The sequence below is a fragment of the Crocodylus siamensis genome, chromosome 4, assembly GCF_052110815.1.
Source record: "Crocodylus siamensis isolate JL-2025a chromosome 4, ASM5211081v1, whole genome shotgun sequence".
Lineage (NCBI taxonomy): Eukaryota > Metazoa > Chordata > Crocodylia > Crocodylidae > Crocodylus > Crocodylus siamensis.
In genome coordinates, this window is record NC_143398.1 from 70,173,756 (window position 1) to 70,191,967 (window position 18,212).

Sequence of the window (18,212 nt, forward strand, 5' to 3'; positions counted from 1 at the left end):
AATATTTTGATATAAATGTAATTCACTTAAAATGTATAACTGTTATACTGTGTGCAGTCTTACAAGAATGAACGTAGAAATGTCCCATTTCTGTATTAGTTGCTTTTAAATTCCTTATTAACGCAGTGTTATTATGGGTTGCTTTTTTAGAATCCCACTTAACGTCAGAGACATTGTCTACTGTACAGGAGTTTCATTGATGGATGAAGATGTATGGGAGTTCATTTGGATGAAATTCCACTCAACCACAGCAATATCTGAGAAGAAAATACTGTTGGAAGCCTTAACTTGCAGTGATGACAGAAACTTATTAAACAGGTAGAATATTATAGTTACATATTTGGGGGTTTCCATGAGTTATAGTTACAGTATTGATATAGCTAGCTCCCCTCAGCAGTAATATGTAAATATAAATTGTTTTTGAAGTATAAACTCGCTTTCTCATTGTAGCATGACATCATTTTGTATTGAGGATCAAGAAAATATATTCATTGCATATGATTTCATTTCCAAACCACAATTAGAGTTTGGTTTATGGAAAATATTTGTGGACCATATTGTTGTTGTTGATTTGATTTTCTTAGTGCTTCTACAAAGGTTTTGATCATTGGGTCTATTGTAGAGTAGATAAAGACATACATGAAACCAAAAGTATTTTGAATCTTAACTTTTATTGAAAGCTTTCCACATGCTTCTAGTTATACTTAAATCCTTTCTGCTTCTAAAGATCTACAGTTGCATGATTCAGGGGAGTTTTCTGATTCATAAATATGACTAACCTTGGAATCTTGGTTATAAAAATCAGCACTCTTCTGGGTATTTAAATACACTTTTCAGTAATTTCTGATCTTAAACATGATGGTAAAAGGTATTATTGTTAGATGATGTGATTTGTTTCTTATTGATGAAGACTAAGCATGCTGTGTTCCTCCCTCCCTCTCCCACCAAATCTCACTCTTAAAGGCTTCTGAATCTGTCCCTCAATTCAGAAGTTGTCCTGGATCAGGATGCAATTGATGTCATAATCCATGTTGCTCGAAATCCACATGGCAGGGATCTTGCCTGGAAGTTTTTCAGAGAGAAATGGAAAATATTGAATGCCAGGTACAGATGAAAGTTTAATATTTATCTATGATGTCAAATTTTGTTGTGGTTCTGTTAGTGTTTGATCCATCCATCTTTGTATCTAATCTACTTTTGTTCTGTTCATGTATAGATGTGTGCGTCTCTACATACAAAATATACATGTATGTATAAATGTATTTTTCATAGTTGTTTTTAAGAAAACAACTCATTCATTTCTCTGCATACCTATGACCTCATTGAATTTGTGTGTGATGGTCTATGCTGTTTATAAACTAAATCCCATAATCTGATTCTTCTTATGTTAAGTTTTGCCCTTTGGGAATTTTGCCTGAGTTACCCTTTGGTCTACATCCATAGTAACCTCACAGACTATTTTGGATGTTTGAGAAATTGATATTTTGAATTAAAGTATAGGTGGGTAAGAAGGAAAAGATGATCCCTAAAGAGCTAGCCTGTAAGGTATGCTTTTCCTTATTCCTTCTTTACATTTACTGTGGAATATAATGTGGATGCTAGCAACATTGCATTACTCAGAACCACAGTACATGCTCTCAAAGCTCATCTGAAGTGAATTTTGACATGGAGGCAGATAGAGAGCAAATTAAAGATATCTTTGTTTTTTTCTCAATGCTTCTAAGCCTGGTAAGATTCAGTGCAGATCACTGGACAGCTCAGGTTTTGGTCAGCCAACAACTCATTCCTGTTCCATAGAGAGTCAGACCTGTCATGACCACCACCAAGAGGATTTTTAGGAAACTGAGTTTTGGCAGCTGTCCCAAAAGGTATAAGATTATTGACGTCTGTTGACTGGTAATGCTGCTGCTGTTAAGATTTAGGGAGTTGGTAGCTTTTCAGGTAGTTCAGGTGAACTGGGAAAATTATATTGAGCTGAAAGTTTTGTTTTGGAGGTTTTCAGTGCAGGACCAAACTTTTCAAAAGCAGTTTTCTAAACAAAAGCTTGCCCTAACCCAAGCCAATTTGAAGTTAAAAGAAAGAAACCAAGGGATTCTTTTTATGCTATTTAAATGTCTTCGCTTTCTTGAAAGCATTAAGTTGTCTAATTTTATTTCTCCTGACATCCACCAGTGAGGTATCCTAATGTCTTTTAAAAAAGCAAGGACTTACCCTTACAATATATGTGGTGGGAAACCTTTGGTTTGCCCAGTCCTTGACCAGCTTTGTGACACTCCATTCTGCAGCTGCTCAACATTGTGTTGGGCTCCAAATACAAGTCGGAGTAACCCAAGGGAGCTACAATCATTGAACACCACTGCCCTCCACCCTCCCACTCCCCTGGTTGAACTGCGCATTTCTGGAAATACAGTGCCACTCAGAACTCCCCGTGGAATGATAGCATCTCCGCTGATAGACTGATGTGGCAGATGTTGTATATTACTGGTGTATACTGGAAATTATTTAATTTTATACCAGCTAATTAAAACCTTCCAGAAAATGTTGTTTTAAAGCATCCTAAAATATTCAGTGAAACTCTTAAGTTCTGAAGCAGAGAGATTCCATATTAAGCCCTAGATCTCTTCCTTTTTCACACTATATGTGAAGGAATTTATTGTGAGTATTTTAGTGAGGCAACATGCCATTCTAAAATATTTTTAACAATGATATTTCACCATTAATAGATATTCAATTTTATTAAATATTCTAATGTGTTGAAATATATGTTAATTGAATTGATATCTCCATTGTATTTTTCCACTGAATTTATTATGAAACACTTAGACATTTGAGACATTAATACAAAATACCTGTGGGTGATTTATGTTATGCTAAAACTAAATCTCCTATAATTTCAAAATGCTGTCACAGGTTGGAACAGCAGCAACAAAATAGTATGTTTCCATTATATTTCTTGAAGTATATTTTTCACACTTCTCAACCAGAATGTAGATAATATCTAAAATTTTCAAAAGCATTTTAAGTCCTATTTTCACAAGTTACTCAGAAACTTTTGAAAAACCTATACCACATCTCATAAAGGTCAGTAGGATATAGGCATCTAAAAACCTAAAATATTTTTGACCCAGATTATTTTGGATTTTTAAAAATATTATGCTTAGAGTTTCATGCCACATTAGAAAATGGAGCTGAGATTTCTAAATCACTGGGGCTCTTTCAAAAAATGTACCCAACATAAGAATGCCTATGCTCCTTGCTGTGATGATCATGCCATGATGGTCCAGGAAATATGTAAGAGGCAAGGATATAGCGTAATATATTTTGTTGGACCAACCACATAGGGAGAGAGTTTCTAGATATGCTTTTGGCCACAAAGGTATCCTTCTTTAGATCTCCCCTGTTTTGCAAAATCATTTACATCTGTCTCAAGTGAGGCGGAAGTGTACTAGTCAAACCTAGCATCATTATACATTTTGCATACATGAAAAGACGGTAAAAGTTACAAGATACTAGAATATCAAGCTAAAGAAAGATTAGGAGCAGGAGCAGACTCCATCATTCCTAGATGTACTACTTCTGGAAAGCATAAACACCAGCGTGATGTTTCTACAATACCATCACATATCTCTGACAGGCTGCCAAGATAGGTGGCTGAAGATGCATGTTTCCCACCCCAATCCCTACAGACAGAGTTTTTGTCCATAGTTTTTGCAAAATAATATTTTCTGTGGTTATTTTACTTGAGGATTAGCTAGTGAAGAGCATGAAGAAGTGAGCCTACCTGATGGCGCTTTTCTTTATACCTCTGTGTAGAGGAAGGCCTCCAGTGCATAAGGCCATGGTTTCTAAATTAAAAAAAAAAAAGAAGTCTACTATTTCTTGTTTATTCTGTGGATACAACACAGGCTGCTTGTGAAATAAAATCCCTGCAACCCTTTTTATGAGGTCACTTCTGTAAAGAGATTGGTAACCTTGTCAAAAGACCCCATCAAGAGGAGCTTCCAATTTTCCAAACAGTCAATTATGAGACTGAGCGGAAAAGGTAACAATAAAGGGCTTTGTTTGAAAGCCTAAACATGCTTAAAGGACCATGAAATCCATACTTCTCCCCATAGGAAGCATTTGCCTCTGGATATGTCAGAGTGACTGAAGCTTGGAAAAAGAGATGTGCTTACTGAAATCTCCATGAATAATTCAGTTATTAGTGGACAGGGAGTAGGAAATTTGTTACTTGCAACACTTTTCCCTACACAGAAGTTCCAAGTAATAAGCAACAAATACACCCTTCAGAAATATTTTTTCCCCTAAAAAATGATAGAGGTTTTTGAGACTTTTATTTTTATTAAATAAAGCCTTCATTTTTTGAAAGACTTCCTGGCTTTCGCTACCTAACTGTTTAAGGGTAATTAATTTTAGTATAAGGTTGTTATAAACAGAACAGAAGGCTGTGGCTGTGCTAGTACATTTCAACTTGAAATTTGAATTGGCCCTCTAAATTGGTTTGGAGTAATGTTTGTGAGCCTAATTCTGGCCTCACGCAATGGCATTGAAGTTGGGTATGCATATATGAGGGTAGAGTTAGGGTTTTGTCACATGTTCAGTTGCCACATTTGCAAATCATTAGACTGTAGCGACCTATTAAAGTTAGCGTGTTTCGGGACATAACCCTCCCTTGAAAAGGAACTACTTTGCAATGCCCTGAGGGCACTCAACATGAGTTTACATGCTTGAACATGTGTCTGTGTTTTATCTGGATTTAGTAAGTGTTAAGTTGAACATGTAACACCACCCTCAGGTTCTCAGTCCTTAAACATAGTTATGACCAGAAATAGGCAAGATAGATATACTTTAAGGGCTGGTTCACTCTAATGTTGATCAAATGCTGATTATTGTGTTGAATGCCATCACTCCTGAAAAAATACTTCCTGGCTGCTACTTGATAGCAACTCTGTATAGTAGTGGTTTTAGAGAGAGACTCCCATATGAAATACAGATGTGCAAGAGCCATCCTTTCTCTTGGTTTATTTTTAAGATAGTAGATACAAAGCATTTTCTTTACTAGACCCAGGGAAACCTGTGAACAAGCGAGTAGCCTAAATGGTATTTTAATAACTGCTTTCAAAGTGAGCATCTGTAGGATAGTATAGCTCACTGAAGTACATCCTGTTCAAGTACAACAGCTTTGGACCCCCATGGCCCAACATTTTATATTATCATTGATTGGCCGTTAGTTCTTTTGGATATGTTTTTATCCTCAGTTAAGTACTGGAAAGAGAGAACCAGATTCAGCTCAGTTTACAAAATGGCTGCTAGGTAAATGAGTTGGACAAATGGCAAATAAAGAAAAGAAAGCAACACAAATCATCAAAATAGCACACTGTAAGGCTTTCACTGTAAAGGAACCTCACACTCCTTCCCTGAAATGGATGTCCTACTTTTTTGGCTCTCGAGAGTCTGCATAGGTCAGGCACCCCAAGTTAAGTCTCAACTGGCTAAAGTCCTTGAATGGAAATCTATGTGATGAAAACCTAAGTTCTTACGGTTTGGATCTAGTAAAACATCCTTCCTTATTTTTGAACTTCAGGACCTAACGTGCATCTATAACAGCAGTTAAGGACATCCTGACACGGTACAGAATACCAGTAAAATGATGCATAAATCCTTCAATTTAAAATAGGCCTTAGTCAATCCAATTTTTCAATTTGAGGCAGTGCAAGCTTGATGGTACAATTTTGATGCTGTTCTTTTTAAAACAAGAAAAACAATGCATGTCCTCGTCTTCGGAATTATCTTTGGCTCATCTCAGTTTTTATCTCCTTGCTTTAGTGATATTTTTCTACACCCTTTAAATGTCCAGCTGATTTAACATTTACACTAACTCTAAATGTTTTTCTGCTCTTGAAGGTACGGAGAAGCATTATTTATGAATTCCAAACTTATCAGCGGCGTCACAGAATTCCTTAATACTGAGGTAGAACTAAATGAGGTAAATATTAAATCAACCTAAGTGCTTGAACTTGTTTTTGTTTTAAGCCTTGTTTTTGTCTTCATTGTCGGGGGGGCGGGGTAGGTAGAAACACTGATGTTTCTGTAGCTGCAAAGGTCAGAGTGGATGAAAAATCTTTCTATTGAATGAGGGCAGACAGTGACCCATGGGGAAGATGAATCACTTTGGGTTTCTTGCATTCGGTATGACCAGACCCTGAAGGTGTGGGCGGGTAGTGAACAGGACCCAGTCATCAAAAAATGCTGGCTGCTTAGTAGAGAAGATAACAAGCACATCTTGCGATTGGGCAGCAAGAGCCCAGTGTCATACAACTGGGGAAGATGATTGCCAAGGAGCTGTGGGTTGGTTAGTGGTCTGTGGATCAACAAGGATATTTCGGGCAACTCTTTCTCTGCTGTACAACAATACTAGACTCCTTTTGATCATAACTGTAAATGCTGCCACTGCGATTTTTTTCTTTTTAACACCCCTCCGCAGTACATGGCAGACCCTCAGCAGGGAAAGAAGGTACACCAATTTAAATAGAGATTTTGAGCTGTTTATTATAGTAAACTGTATATAAGCTTAGAATTTTATTTCTAATTTGTCTGAGTGAGAATATGGGTTCAAATTCTGCAGCTGGACTCGGGTGTCTTGCTATTCTTTGCTCAGAACATTAAATACTGGCCCCTTATATCCATTTCAGGGGTGTGCTACAGTGAAAATGAAAACCTTAATGTCTGTGATAAGAACAGGGAATAATGCCAGTGGTCTGTGTGGTGTTCCTTGGTCTACAGTACTTTACATGTTGGCTAGCTGCTAACCCTTGTATTCTGGGCAGATTCTACCTTTGAAATTATATTCTTCTTGCCTAAATTATCTATATTTTTCAGTTGTTTATGATAGTCCTGCTTCACTTTGTCTGAGGTAGTTGTATGGTACTGTTTATGTATTGCTTATGAGCTGCTTTATATCATCCCAAATGGATAAAATGATCTTGCATAATATAATCACTGATGACCAAGGGCTGGTTACAGCCTTCGTGGTCATGCTGTACTTTTCTCTACGCTATTGTTTGGCCAAATTCAGAATTCAAGAGCCACAGCTGGCTTCCCCAAGGCCAGTCATCTGGGATGGATAGAGTCAGCCAGCTTTCAGTATTCAGACAGCAGGCAAGAGCATGCTGCATTCTCAGTTTCCACCTCCAGAACAAGGATAACTGCCTGTCTCCACCTTCCCTAAGAGAACCTGGCCATAGAATCAGTTGGTAAAAAGGGGTACAGATGTACAAGTTGATCTTCAGTGATGCAAAGTGCCTCCTGTCATATTAACTATAGTGGAAAATGGGATTGTTCAGCACCTCACTTTAAGGATCAAACCCTCTGTCTTTAAACAATTGTTAAAATACGGTATAACCTAAAATAAAGCTTCAATAAATATATAAAATTTAGCCTCACTAAGGAGCAAATGTTTGGTAACCATGAATAACAGTACCTACAACCAATTAGTCTTATATGGGAGATTAGTTTTTACTACCAACATGTTAAACAGATCACTGTCCCATTTCTCTTCACCTAAATCTAGTATTAATCCAACACCAGTGCCGTTAGCTGAACAACCCAAAATATGTCACATCTGCTATTATCATAATTTAAATATTATGCAAGACATCTAGTCCAAAACTTAGAAAATAATCATCCATGCACTACTGGTGGGTTCTTCACATTGTGGCCATCGCCAGTAACTAAAGCTACTTTGCTCCCTTCCCTAGTCCATTAATCTGTAATCATCTGACTAGTTTTGCAAGGCCAACTAAAACACATCCATTATGTTTGAATATACTAAATTCTCTCAGAAGCAGCCATGCTTCTGTTATTTGACTTTTACTCATGAAGCTGAACTGGGAGCCTTTCCAGTGCTCCCAATTTAATTTCTTAAGTAGGAATAAAACTTCAAAGAAGCCCAGCTGTCAGCAAAGTACAGCAGCTGGGCTACAGGAGAGGGGGAAGAAATGATGTTAATGCAATCCGGCATTGACGTGTCAATATCTTCCAGCACAATTTGAATCAATCGAATCACACCTAATTGACACAGTCTGCTGTCTTACTGCATTTCATAATAAATCTCTCTGCATGATAGTGCATTTACTTTAATGGTGATTGTAGGGGTTTCTTCTAAATACCTGACTTGTTTACATGCATTGGTAATACTTACTCACTTCAGTTCATGCAAATTTAACTTGTTAAATTGTATTTCCAGCTAAAGAACTTTATAAAGAGCTATGAGGAGGGAGCTGCTGCCTCTTTCTCTCGAGCTGTGGAAACAGTGGAAGCCAATGTGCGATGGCAAAAGCTTTATAAAGAAGAACTATTCCAGTGGCTAAGAAAATCCCTGGCACACTAATCCATGTCTCTAATTAACCATTTAACATGAAGTTTTGCAAGAAGTGCATTTTGAGAGATTCTAAACGCATTTGACATTGAAATAATGAAGACAAGATCAGAAATACAGGGAGGTTTCTGTTGCACTGGGCTCTTTTAAAACTGTAAAAGCAAACAAACTCTTGAAAGAAGAGGTCATGATGCTTGTGAAATCCGGCCCTCTGTGTACATGACCAAACATGATATTAAGTGGTGCATGTAAATGTTACCGTCAGTTTGAAAAAAACTTCAGAGTATTTTGTGCATGGTTGTATGGTCCCTGCCTGTATTCTTAGCATGCTCACTTACAATGGCCAAGTTTTGTATGTGAATTCCTGTTACATCAAAGATGGGCATTATGCAAAAGCACAACAACTATCTATGACAATCAGTGTTGTTATGAACAGAAGGACTGAAAGGCAGGAAAGGGAAATGTGAAAGGCTCAAAACACAGGAGCAGCATGAGAAGTCAAGTCACCCATCCATGATAGATGCCAATTATTGCAGCACTATTTCAGATTGTCTCTTACTGATTATAAGGATGCCAACTCATTTTTGAGTTGCCAATTGTTATATATGCAGTCTCCATATTCCCATACTTAAGTAAAATGTACATATATATTGAGAGAAAAAAATATCACTCATATAGTACTGTAATTGTATAAGTTAATCTTGTTCACTGCTGATCAGTGAATCAACAAATTTTGAGTTTTAATCGTGGACGTATGCAGTGTTTATGGTGAGAAATTTGCATAGCTGTTTGGACCAAATCCATACACCATCTCAATGCAAGGGTATTCAGGATGGGCTCCTCAACCTGTGCAGTAATTAGTTATGCAGCTGCTAATGCACAAGTGTCAGAAATACTTATCAAATTCAGATGAAGATAGGCAAAAGGGGAGAATAACTTGCATCCATGAACACAAAATTAAACAGGAAGCTACCTTGCACATACCAGGTCAACCTCAGTAATGATCTGGTATAAAAGCCGAATAACCTAGATTGTCTACAGTTGAGTCAGCAGCAGAGTGACATTTTCACAAATACAAGACCTGCCATTTTTGTCAACTTTTTTAAAAAGAAAAAGTGAAATATGGAGTTATATATTTGTAGTGGATAATATTAAGAAAATTCTCCTTCCATTTTCATTTCCTTTTATTACACATAAGGGGAGTGTTGGTGTTCTAAACCTACGTGCGGTATTTATTTCTAATCATATATTCAAGAGAGCAGGGATATAATGAATCTGTAGTGTATAATGGTGTTTTGCATTCTTGGTGCCCTTTCTTGGGGATAAAACCTGATTTCCTCATCTTATGGCCATATGCTCCCTGAGCATTACCACAGGGAAAAGAGCAGTCACAGAAAACTCATGGGAAATGGATTGTGCCTGTTCAGAGAGGAGGTGGTATATATACAGTAGTATTTCTGTGCCCCACCATTTGACAACAGTATGGCATATCAGCTCTGCTCCTCTGAGGGAGTGTGGGGGAGAGTCATTTTATCTAGCTGTTCCCTTCAAAATGCATAGAAGCTCACAAAATGCATCATAGTAGCATTAACTCATTCTAAATGGACTTTTTTCACAAATAGGGTATAAGTAAGCTCTGTAAGTCAATGAGCCCCAACATGGTCAACTGCCAGATTGAAGTGCAGCGTTGTGTAGAGAGCACTCTCTAATATAGCCTCTTGTTCCCATGGAACTTTTGATCCTTAAGAACTGGTAGGCACGTCCCAGGAGTATTCTGCCCCGCTGCTAACTGTAGTGTCACGGGCCCGTGCAGTAGTACACCACTAGCCCAGAAGCTGCAGTTCTTGATCCTTCCATTGTGTATCTTTTACCGTGCAAAGGGTGTGGTTGTGTTGGACCAAGTATTTAAAACCCTTGTTTTGCTTAGTTGTGTGCAGGACTGCTGACCTTGTATAACCAAAAGTAGAGGGAGTCCTTTGCTCGTATGTGACATACAATGTTTGCAGTGTAGTAAGCCCTAAAGATCCGTGCTGTGTTGCAATGTTAGCGAGCTGCTGCTTTTCTTCTGGAGACATTTTCACGTCTGTAATGAGTAAAGTCCTCCTTATGTATCTTTTACCTACCTCACAGGGGTGTTGTGAGGCTTGATTAATGTTAGCAAAGCACTTTAATGGTCTCTGATGAAAGGCACTACAAAGTGTGAAGTATTTTTTGCGTGGTTGACCAAACTCTGCCTCAATGCCAATATGTAGCTGCACATTGTAATTCCTTTATGTGAAAATAGCATGCAGCTCTCTTACAATAAAAAGAAAGCCAAATATTCTTGGCAATTCCCTTCAGATTTTACTAGCCAAAGACTCTCCAGAAAGTTTGATGCTTAAACATGAACTGGCTTGAAAAATTTAGAAAAAAAGATATGTACCCAATGGTCTGTATGTTTCAAACTACATTGTGGATCATCTTCATTAACGTTTTTGTCACCACAGTTAGAACTCCATACATTCAGGACATATGTAGAAGTTTCTGATCTTTTTCATGATTATGGGCTAATCTAAAGGGCAGGCTGATTCATTCTAATTGAGAGATTTTGTTTTGGTTGTGAATTTTGGAGAGTACAGAACAGTTTTCACTATTGCTTTTTCAGATATGGGATTTTTGAGGATTTTTAGTCTTTTCTTGTAAATTTAGTTAATGTTGAGTCTAAATCTAACATTTTAGTTGTTTTATAAATTTTTTAGTGGCCTTGAGTGACTGGTCTACCACAAATATCAAGCCTAGTTGTATGTATTATACACACCTATTGTTGTATTGCTTATAATTATTGTATTATAGAGATGTTGGTTTTACTGCTATAGTTAAGGCTGACTTGGCCTTTCATTATAAACCCCTAATCTTTATTTTTGATATTTTGTAATTTGCTGTTTCACATTGAATCAGGCTTAAATTTAAATGGCTTAAATTCAATAAAAGTATAGTTGTTTTCTACAATATTCAAAATCTCTGCATTTAGACATGTCTTTAGATTCTTTTCTGTTTGTTTGAGGCAATGATGTACTAAAGAGCAATTGATACCTCTTGGAAAATCTTGTAAGAAAAAATAACTTATTGGTCTCTTTGCCAGCTCTTTTATTCCCCTGTCATTAATTAGATATGGTCTCATCTGCAAAACTTGGAATGTGATTGAAAAGTCAGGTATCCCAAACTTAAGGTGTTATCATGTCCAGGATTTTTTATTTTTTTCTATTAAGAGGAGTTAAATTGCAAAATTCATGTCTGTGTTTCAGTTTGGCTTCTGAACTTCCTGTGGAGCTTAAGGTGCTGCTTGGATGAAGGAGCTTAGGTAGACCTATCTCTAGCTCCAACATTTGCATGAACTCAGAATAACTCTCTGTTGTCAACACTTACTCCTTCCTAGGTTATGTAGGGAAAAGACACAAATAGCTACAATTCATGCTAATATGAAAATCCATTGCATTTGTATGGCAGCTGCCATCAGAAAATCTCTGTCTGTTCCTTTGAAATCAGGAAAACTGTCTCAGTTTCTACAAGGAATGCATTTGGCACATAGTAGTTGAGAGCAGCATAACAATGAGCATAGTGCTTAACTGAGAGTAGAATAGAACTAAGTGAATATATCAAAATTCACCTTTGTTAGTATGATGATTAACTGTGCATAGTTTTGGTGCAAAACCAGACAAGTTGGGTTCAAGCTCCTTTGAAATGTTCATAAACTTAAAAGATCCTGTCAGAAAATACAGTGCAAATTTCATTTCCAGTTGGAAGTTGAAGATGAATTCTGTGTGGTTTTGAGATAGTTATGGATATTGCACACAGTTCCAAATGTCACAGAAAATTATGGCTTTTACTGGCATAGATGAACCCTTTCTCAGCAAAGATCCTGAATCATACAATAACATTTTAGGAATAAAGAATAACAGAAAATAAATCATGAATTAGAAATTATGAAAGCATAGTTAAGACATTATGAATTCTATATGTATAGAAGAAATCCTTTTTCCAGACAGATTTCCCATAAGCTGTCAGTAACTCTCCTTGGCAGTTGAATATTGCAGGTAGTGAAACAAATACTTTCTACAGTGGAGGTGCTGACATTTAGGCATATAAAAAAAACGGGGTTTTTTTTCCAGTGCTGCTGATCATTAACCACTGTAATTGAAATCAGTGAATGGTGAGGGGAACTGGTCAAAATATTGCATGTTTCAGGATTTTGTCTTGAAATAAAGGGGAAATTGTTCAAAATCACTTCTGGAAGGTAAAAAGGTCCTACACATGAAACCAGCTGCAGCTCAGATAACTTTGGATCACTATATAACTGGATAATTTTGCCCATCCCATCCCTTTTTAGGCACACTCATGTGATGATGTGGTGATTATTCAACTTATCTGAACTCTGGCAGAGACCTTTGGTTGCAGCAACACCATAGCACAATTAGTAGAATATATTGGGCATATATCCTGACCCTGAGCTGGCTGGGTAGCAGGCAATTCTACAAGCATTAAGTTAGAACAGCCTGAAGGCTGCTGCAATTTCCACCTGCTCCTAACAGCCCCAAAGGGTCAGTTGTGTTGCTGAGGATGACAGAAGTGCTGGGGAGTCTCAGCCAAATGCCTGAGACTGAGAGCCAGGCAAAGGAAGTTATAAGAATTCTTCTGGTGGATTTTTCTAAACTAAAGGGCCTTGTTACACATTAATTTTGGGCAGCTCCTAGAGCTCTTAACTGTCCACACATTAATACCTGAAATTAGTTTTAAGCACACTTTAGGTGGCTTAAAGTTTTGTGTCTCCAGGGCAGGTTTATCCTTGATTCATGTTACCCAGCTTGTGTTAATGTGTGGCCACTCTCCACAGATGAGCTGCCCAAGTTGCAGTCCTCCAGCATCCCAGGATGCAATGTTCCCTCCCCACCCTTCTATTTTGTGTGGATGAACTTCCCACCCCCCGAGCTCTACTGCCCAGCAGGCAGTTCTGGAACCAAGCCAACTCCCCCTCCCAGGGCAGGTGACTTTCCCATGCCCAGAGGTGCAACACCATGTAAACAGCCTGCAGAGCACATGCCAACTAGCCCGTAACAGGCCATGGATGGGTCAAGGACTAGGCCTGGTGGGGAAGGCGGGGGAAGAAGTCCAGAGGTCAGAACAGGTCCCGATGAGCTGGGGGTCTTTGCTAGGGCAGGGGCAGTAGGTTCCCCAAAAGTGCCTTCCCTCACTGCTCCCACCTCCCAGCCACCTTAGGAAGTATGACCAGCACCCCGCCACACACACTCCAATCCTAAATTCCAGCTTATTAAAACATGAGACCTTTAATTTACTTCTTCTTTCTTTCTTTTTAATACAATTTTATTTTATCCTTTTTATTTCATCCTTCAGTGGCTGACTTCCTTCATTTCACTGCCCTTCCTTCAACCCCATTTCCTTTCCACCTCCCAGTTCATAACCCACGCCCATCCTATTAAATCTCTGCCTTCCAGCTTCATTTTCCCGCTCTGCCCCCACAACCAATCTCTCATCCCCCATTAACCTAGACCAGGGATAGAAGCCTGTCCTGACTCACCGGCCCTATAGTGGCAACTCACAAATGCAGCTTCTAGTCAGGCCCCTGCTCACCGGCCCTCTAGCCGCAAGTCACAGCTGTGCAGCGTGGGACAGTCAGGGAAGGCTTTTAGCCTTAAGTGTGACTGATCCAAACTCAAGCTAGCATTAACACTGATCAGTGTTTGAGCAGCTCAGAGTGCACTGTATAACAAGGCCCTAAGTCTCCTTATGACTTTTCATATGATAGCTGCAAGTGAGCCTGAACCGCAAGGAAGAATCTAGACTATTAATTTAACACATCCAAGTTGGAAAATATTGAGCAAAATCATTAAAAGATTACTTTAATGTCTGCTCTTCTAATCCATTTGAAGCAGTAAAAGTAGTTTGAATATTTTAAATACTTGAAAAAGCCACAGACTCTATTTTCTGTTTCAGTTTATTTTTAAATCATTAAAATGTACCTTTTGCTTTCTTAAGACTTCAAAGATTTTAGAATGAGCCACTGCAGGTGAATGGAAACTAGAGTACATTGAAGCTTTGTCAGTGCCAGCTCATGAAGTTTACATGATGAAGTTAATGCACTGACAAAATTGCAGTTTGTTAGTGCAAGTCTCTATTGTGCCAATGTCCTGTTTCATATAAATCTGGAACAAGTTAAATATGTCACTGCAACTGTACATATTTAAATCTATGCTTATCAATAAGCAAACACTAAAGTGTGTTAACTGCAGCCCTGATTTGCTCACCTGATCCTTGCTGACGTACGAGTCCTTCCATTATTACAAATCAGGAGGCGATTGCTCTAGGTCAGGAATACTCACTGAAATAAGGCTGGTGATTTTGGGGCATCAGGCTTGAGAAGAGTTTGGGAATCAAGTTTATATTAAAAGTAGTCTCAGGTTATTGTATAGGGAGTTTTCCATTGACTTATGTGCACCATAATGATATTTGGTAGAGAATATGAAGATCTGTAACATTCCTGGAGTTGAGCACGGGCTGTCTGTGCTTCAGTACAACTGGGAAGAATAAGATTCCCCCATCACTGCCTTTTTTGAAAACTTCCTTGACTGCATGGGAAGGGTTTGCCTCACAGTCATATTATAATCAAAGAACGCTTTTTAAATACTAAGTAGACTACATTGTAGTATGTTCAGGAAAAGGCCAAGAGTAACCACCCACACACTGTTCTCTGCATTACATTTCAGCAAATCCTTGTTAATTTCTGCTATTTGAAAAACAATCCTTAATTACAAAGATGGAGGCTGATCCTCAGCTGCTGTCCCCCTGAAGCAAATCCATTCATATGAATGCTATATAAATCAGTTGAGGGATGTAGCCAAGTGGTTCTCAACCTTTTTAGGCTCAAGTCACCCCTCAATAGACTCAAGGCACCCCTTGAAAAATGCCATCTCTTAGTGTTAACTCAATTTTTCACTACAGAAGGATAGTAGAGCAATTATTTTGTAGCAAACAACAGTTCAGAATGTGTTTTAATACTGTGTACTCCTATGTTAAATCTCTGGATCTGACTTGTGAATGATGTTTGCACACCAGCAGTGCAACATTGAATGGTACCCTGTAGCATATTTGACAAGATCTCAGGGCACCCCAGGGTGCTGCAACACTCTGGTTGAGAATCACTGGGGGTAGGTAGCCCACTGTTTTCAAAACAACCACATGAGAAGACTTCAGAAATAATGTACAGGATGTTTTTCATATTTGCAGATGTATTTCAACAACATGCATTTGATTAAAAGTTGGGTTTGCTTTTTATGTTGCTTTTTGTTTATAATAACATGCTGTAACCGATTCCCGTACGATGAAGCTTTATGTTGTGTTCTGAGAACTACAAAATATTGTTCTGTGGAGAGTGTAATTGCTACCCTCCCTTTTTAATAGCAAAATTCTAGACTTATGCAACCACCAGGTTCCCTAACCAAGCTCAGTGAAAACAATTCTAAATTTCTATCTAAAATAATCAGCCCTGTACAGTGGCACAGTTTTAGACATACAAATGTCATTCTTCAACATTGTTTTTATATTTATGGGGCAGTAGATTTTGTTGTGGATAAGAACATTTGTAGCCTTATAAAAAAAAGAGATTAGAGCTCAGCATCAAATGTTGTGCTGAAGCTGTTTGATTGCTCTATTTCGGCAGAAGATAAAATATATATAGAACACAGTTACCTGAAAACTAATGATGTGTTCCAAAACATACACATAGATGAGAAAAGTAGATCGTAACATTGAACATAAAGGTTTGATAAGAAATCCCATTATTTTCCAAAAGACTCTCCAGTGTAACATCCTTTAACATTGCAAGTAGAGCAAAAGAGTCCTGCAGCTACTAATGCCACTTATAATTGAGGACTTATTCTATTAATTCTGTCTCAACTTTAGATTAATTCTAAATATTGTAATTAAAAAAGTGTATTTTTCAATCAGTTCTCAAATATGTACTTTTCTTGAATGTAAATCTTATTCAAATAAGATGTGCAATCACTCCATTTGAATATGATTTGCCAGTGGTTTCATATATCAAATATCATTTTGCAAGTTTAGAATACCATTTATAATTTGAGAGAAAGAAAAAACCAGCATTGCATGGTATCAGGTTTGTTCCTCTCTATGTAAATACCATATGTGTATGTATATATATGTGTGTGTGTGATCAATTCTTGATCAATTCTTGTGATCAATTCTTGATCCTGGTCTTTTACCATTAGCTTTAATGTATTAGAGTCAGTTTCATTGTATCACTGAAAATGCTTTGGACTTACAGTGCATACTGAGCAGTCCCAGTTCAAAGCAGTTATCTCTGTAGTTAAGTGCCCACCTCTTAAGAAAAGTGTTTAAATACATGTGTTAGTGTCTGTGGGTGCATCTACGCAAGACGTTATGTCACTGTAACAATGAGCTACAGCAATGTAATGCCAGCAAGCACTAACCATGACACTGCCTCTGCTGCGCAGTAGCTTGTTGCGACTGCATAGTAGGATCGGAAACACCCTGTGCACCGCTGGGACTGCACGCTACTGGTGGGTACTGTGCAGTCATTTAGTACTTGCATTAGCATTTTCAGTGCATTTTCAATGATAGTGCTAAAGCAAATACTAAATCACTGCACAGTTGGGCACACGTGTAGACGTGCCCTTTAAGTACCAGTTTAAGAGCCCAGTACAGCAAAGGATTTAAGCACATGTACGGTGTTAAGCATGTACATATTTTGGGACCGTGATACAGCAAGGTACTTAGACATGTGAACAATCCCATTGGTTCTTCAGTGCGACGACTGACATGCTTAAAGTAGTTTCCCAGAAAAGAGACAGCTTCAAACACATGCTAAAAGTGAACTAGGTGCTTAAATATTCTGCTGAATCTAAGCCTAAAATAATAATTTCATTAAACTGGTCCAAACATCTATCTTTTCTCTTTTACGTAAAGGCATATATTTTTGCATATGGGAAGATCTCAATTTATTCTGAAGGTTAACATTATATTTACGGTTGCCAAATTTAACAGATTTTTTTGGTTTTTTTAAACATCCTAGGATGGGGGAAATGGAATGGATCCATTTTTACTAGAAGCAAATATGGAATATCACTAAGCAATTTAAAGGATTAACCAAATAATACGTAAACATTTGTGTTAGCTTACCACAAAAAGTGTTTTTTCTATGCTATGCCTTTAAAATCTTCTCCATAAATACTGAACCACTATGTATTCCACATGAAATTTTTATTCCATTCTAACTAAGGACTGACTAAATGGATTTTTTTCTAAATGAGAAACTTTATCTTCTGTATTTTAAGCAGAATGAATTTGAATTTTGCCTATGATAATAAAATTTTGTACAGTAATGTGTAATTCATCACTGTCTTAATTTTCTGATGTGGGGATAAGGCTAAGATAAATAATAATCGCAGCCTTTGATTATGTTCCTATTTTCACTTGTGATAACAGTTCAACAATGCTGAATGACTGCACTGTAGCGTCCTGCAGAAAAACACCCCCACACAAAATAACATTTTTGACATGAGGAATTTTTCAAAATACATCAGGATGGTGGGACCAGCACATGGGAGAACAAGATCAGAAAACCAGAAATCTTGGTGCAATATTTTTGACCTCTCTTCCATGCAGATAAATCACTAAGGATGAAACTGAGAGTGGAATCTGGCCATTGTACTTTTTTAATTATGCAAATTTTGCTAAATTAAAAGACCTTTGCTGGGAAGTGATTTCAATTGGAATGCAGTCTCAATGACTTTTTAATAGGGTT

General features: G+C 37.7%; 1 protein-coding gene across 1 annotated transcript in view; it reads left to right on the forward strand.

Annotated features, from left to right (window-relative positions):
• Positions 1 to 17,992, forward strand: part of TRHDE (thyrotropin releasing hormone degrading enzyme) — a 321,603-nt gene extending 303,611 nt beyond the window's left edge. Inside the window, 4 exon segments of the mRNA XM_090042544.1 lie at positions 151 to 318; positions 964 to 1,104; positions 5,905 to 5,986; positions 8,246 to 17,992. Of these exon segments, the coding sequence (XP_089898670.1) occupies positions 151 to 318; positions 964 to 1,104; positions 5,905 to 5,986; positions 8,246 to 8,389 (535 nt within the window). The 3' untranslated portion in view covers positions 8,390 to 17,992.
• Positions 17,993 to 18,212: the final 220 nt, after the last annotated feature.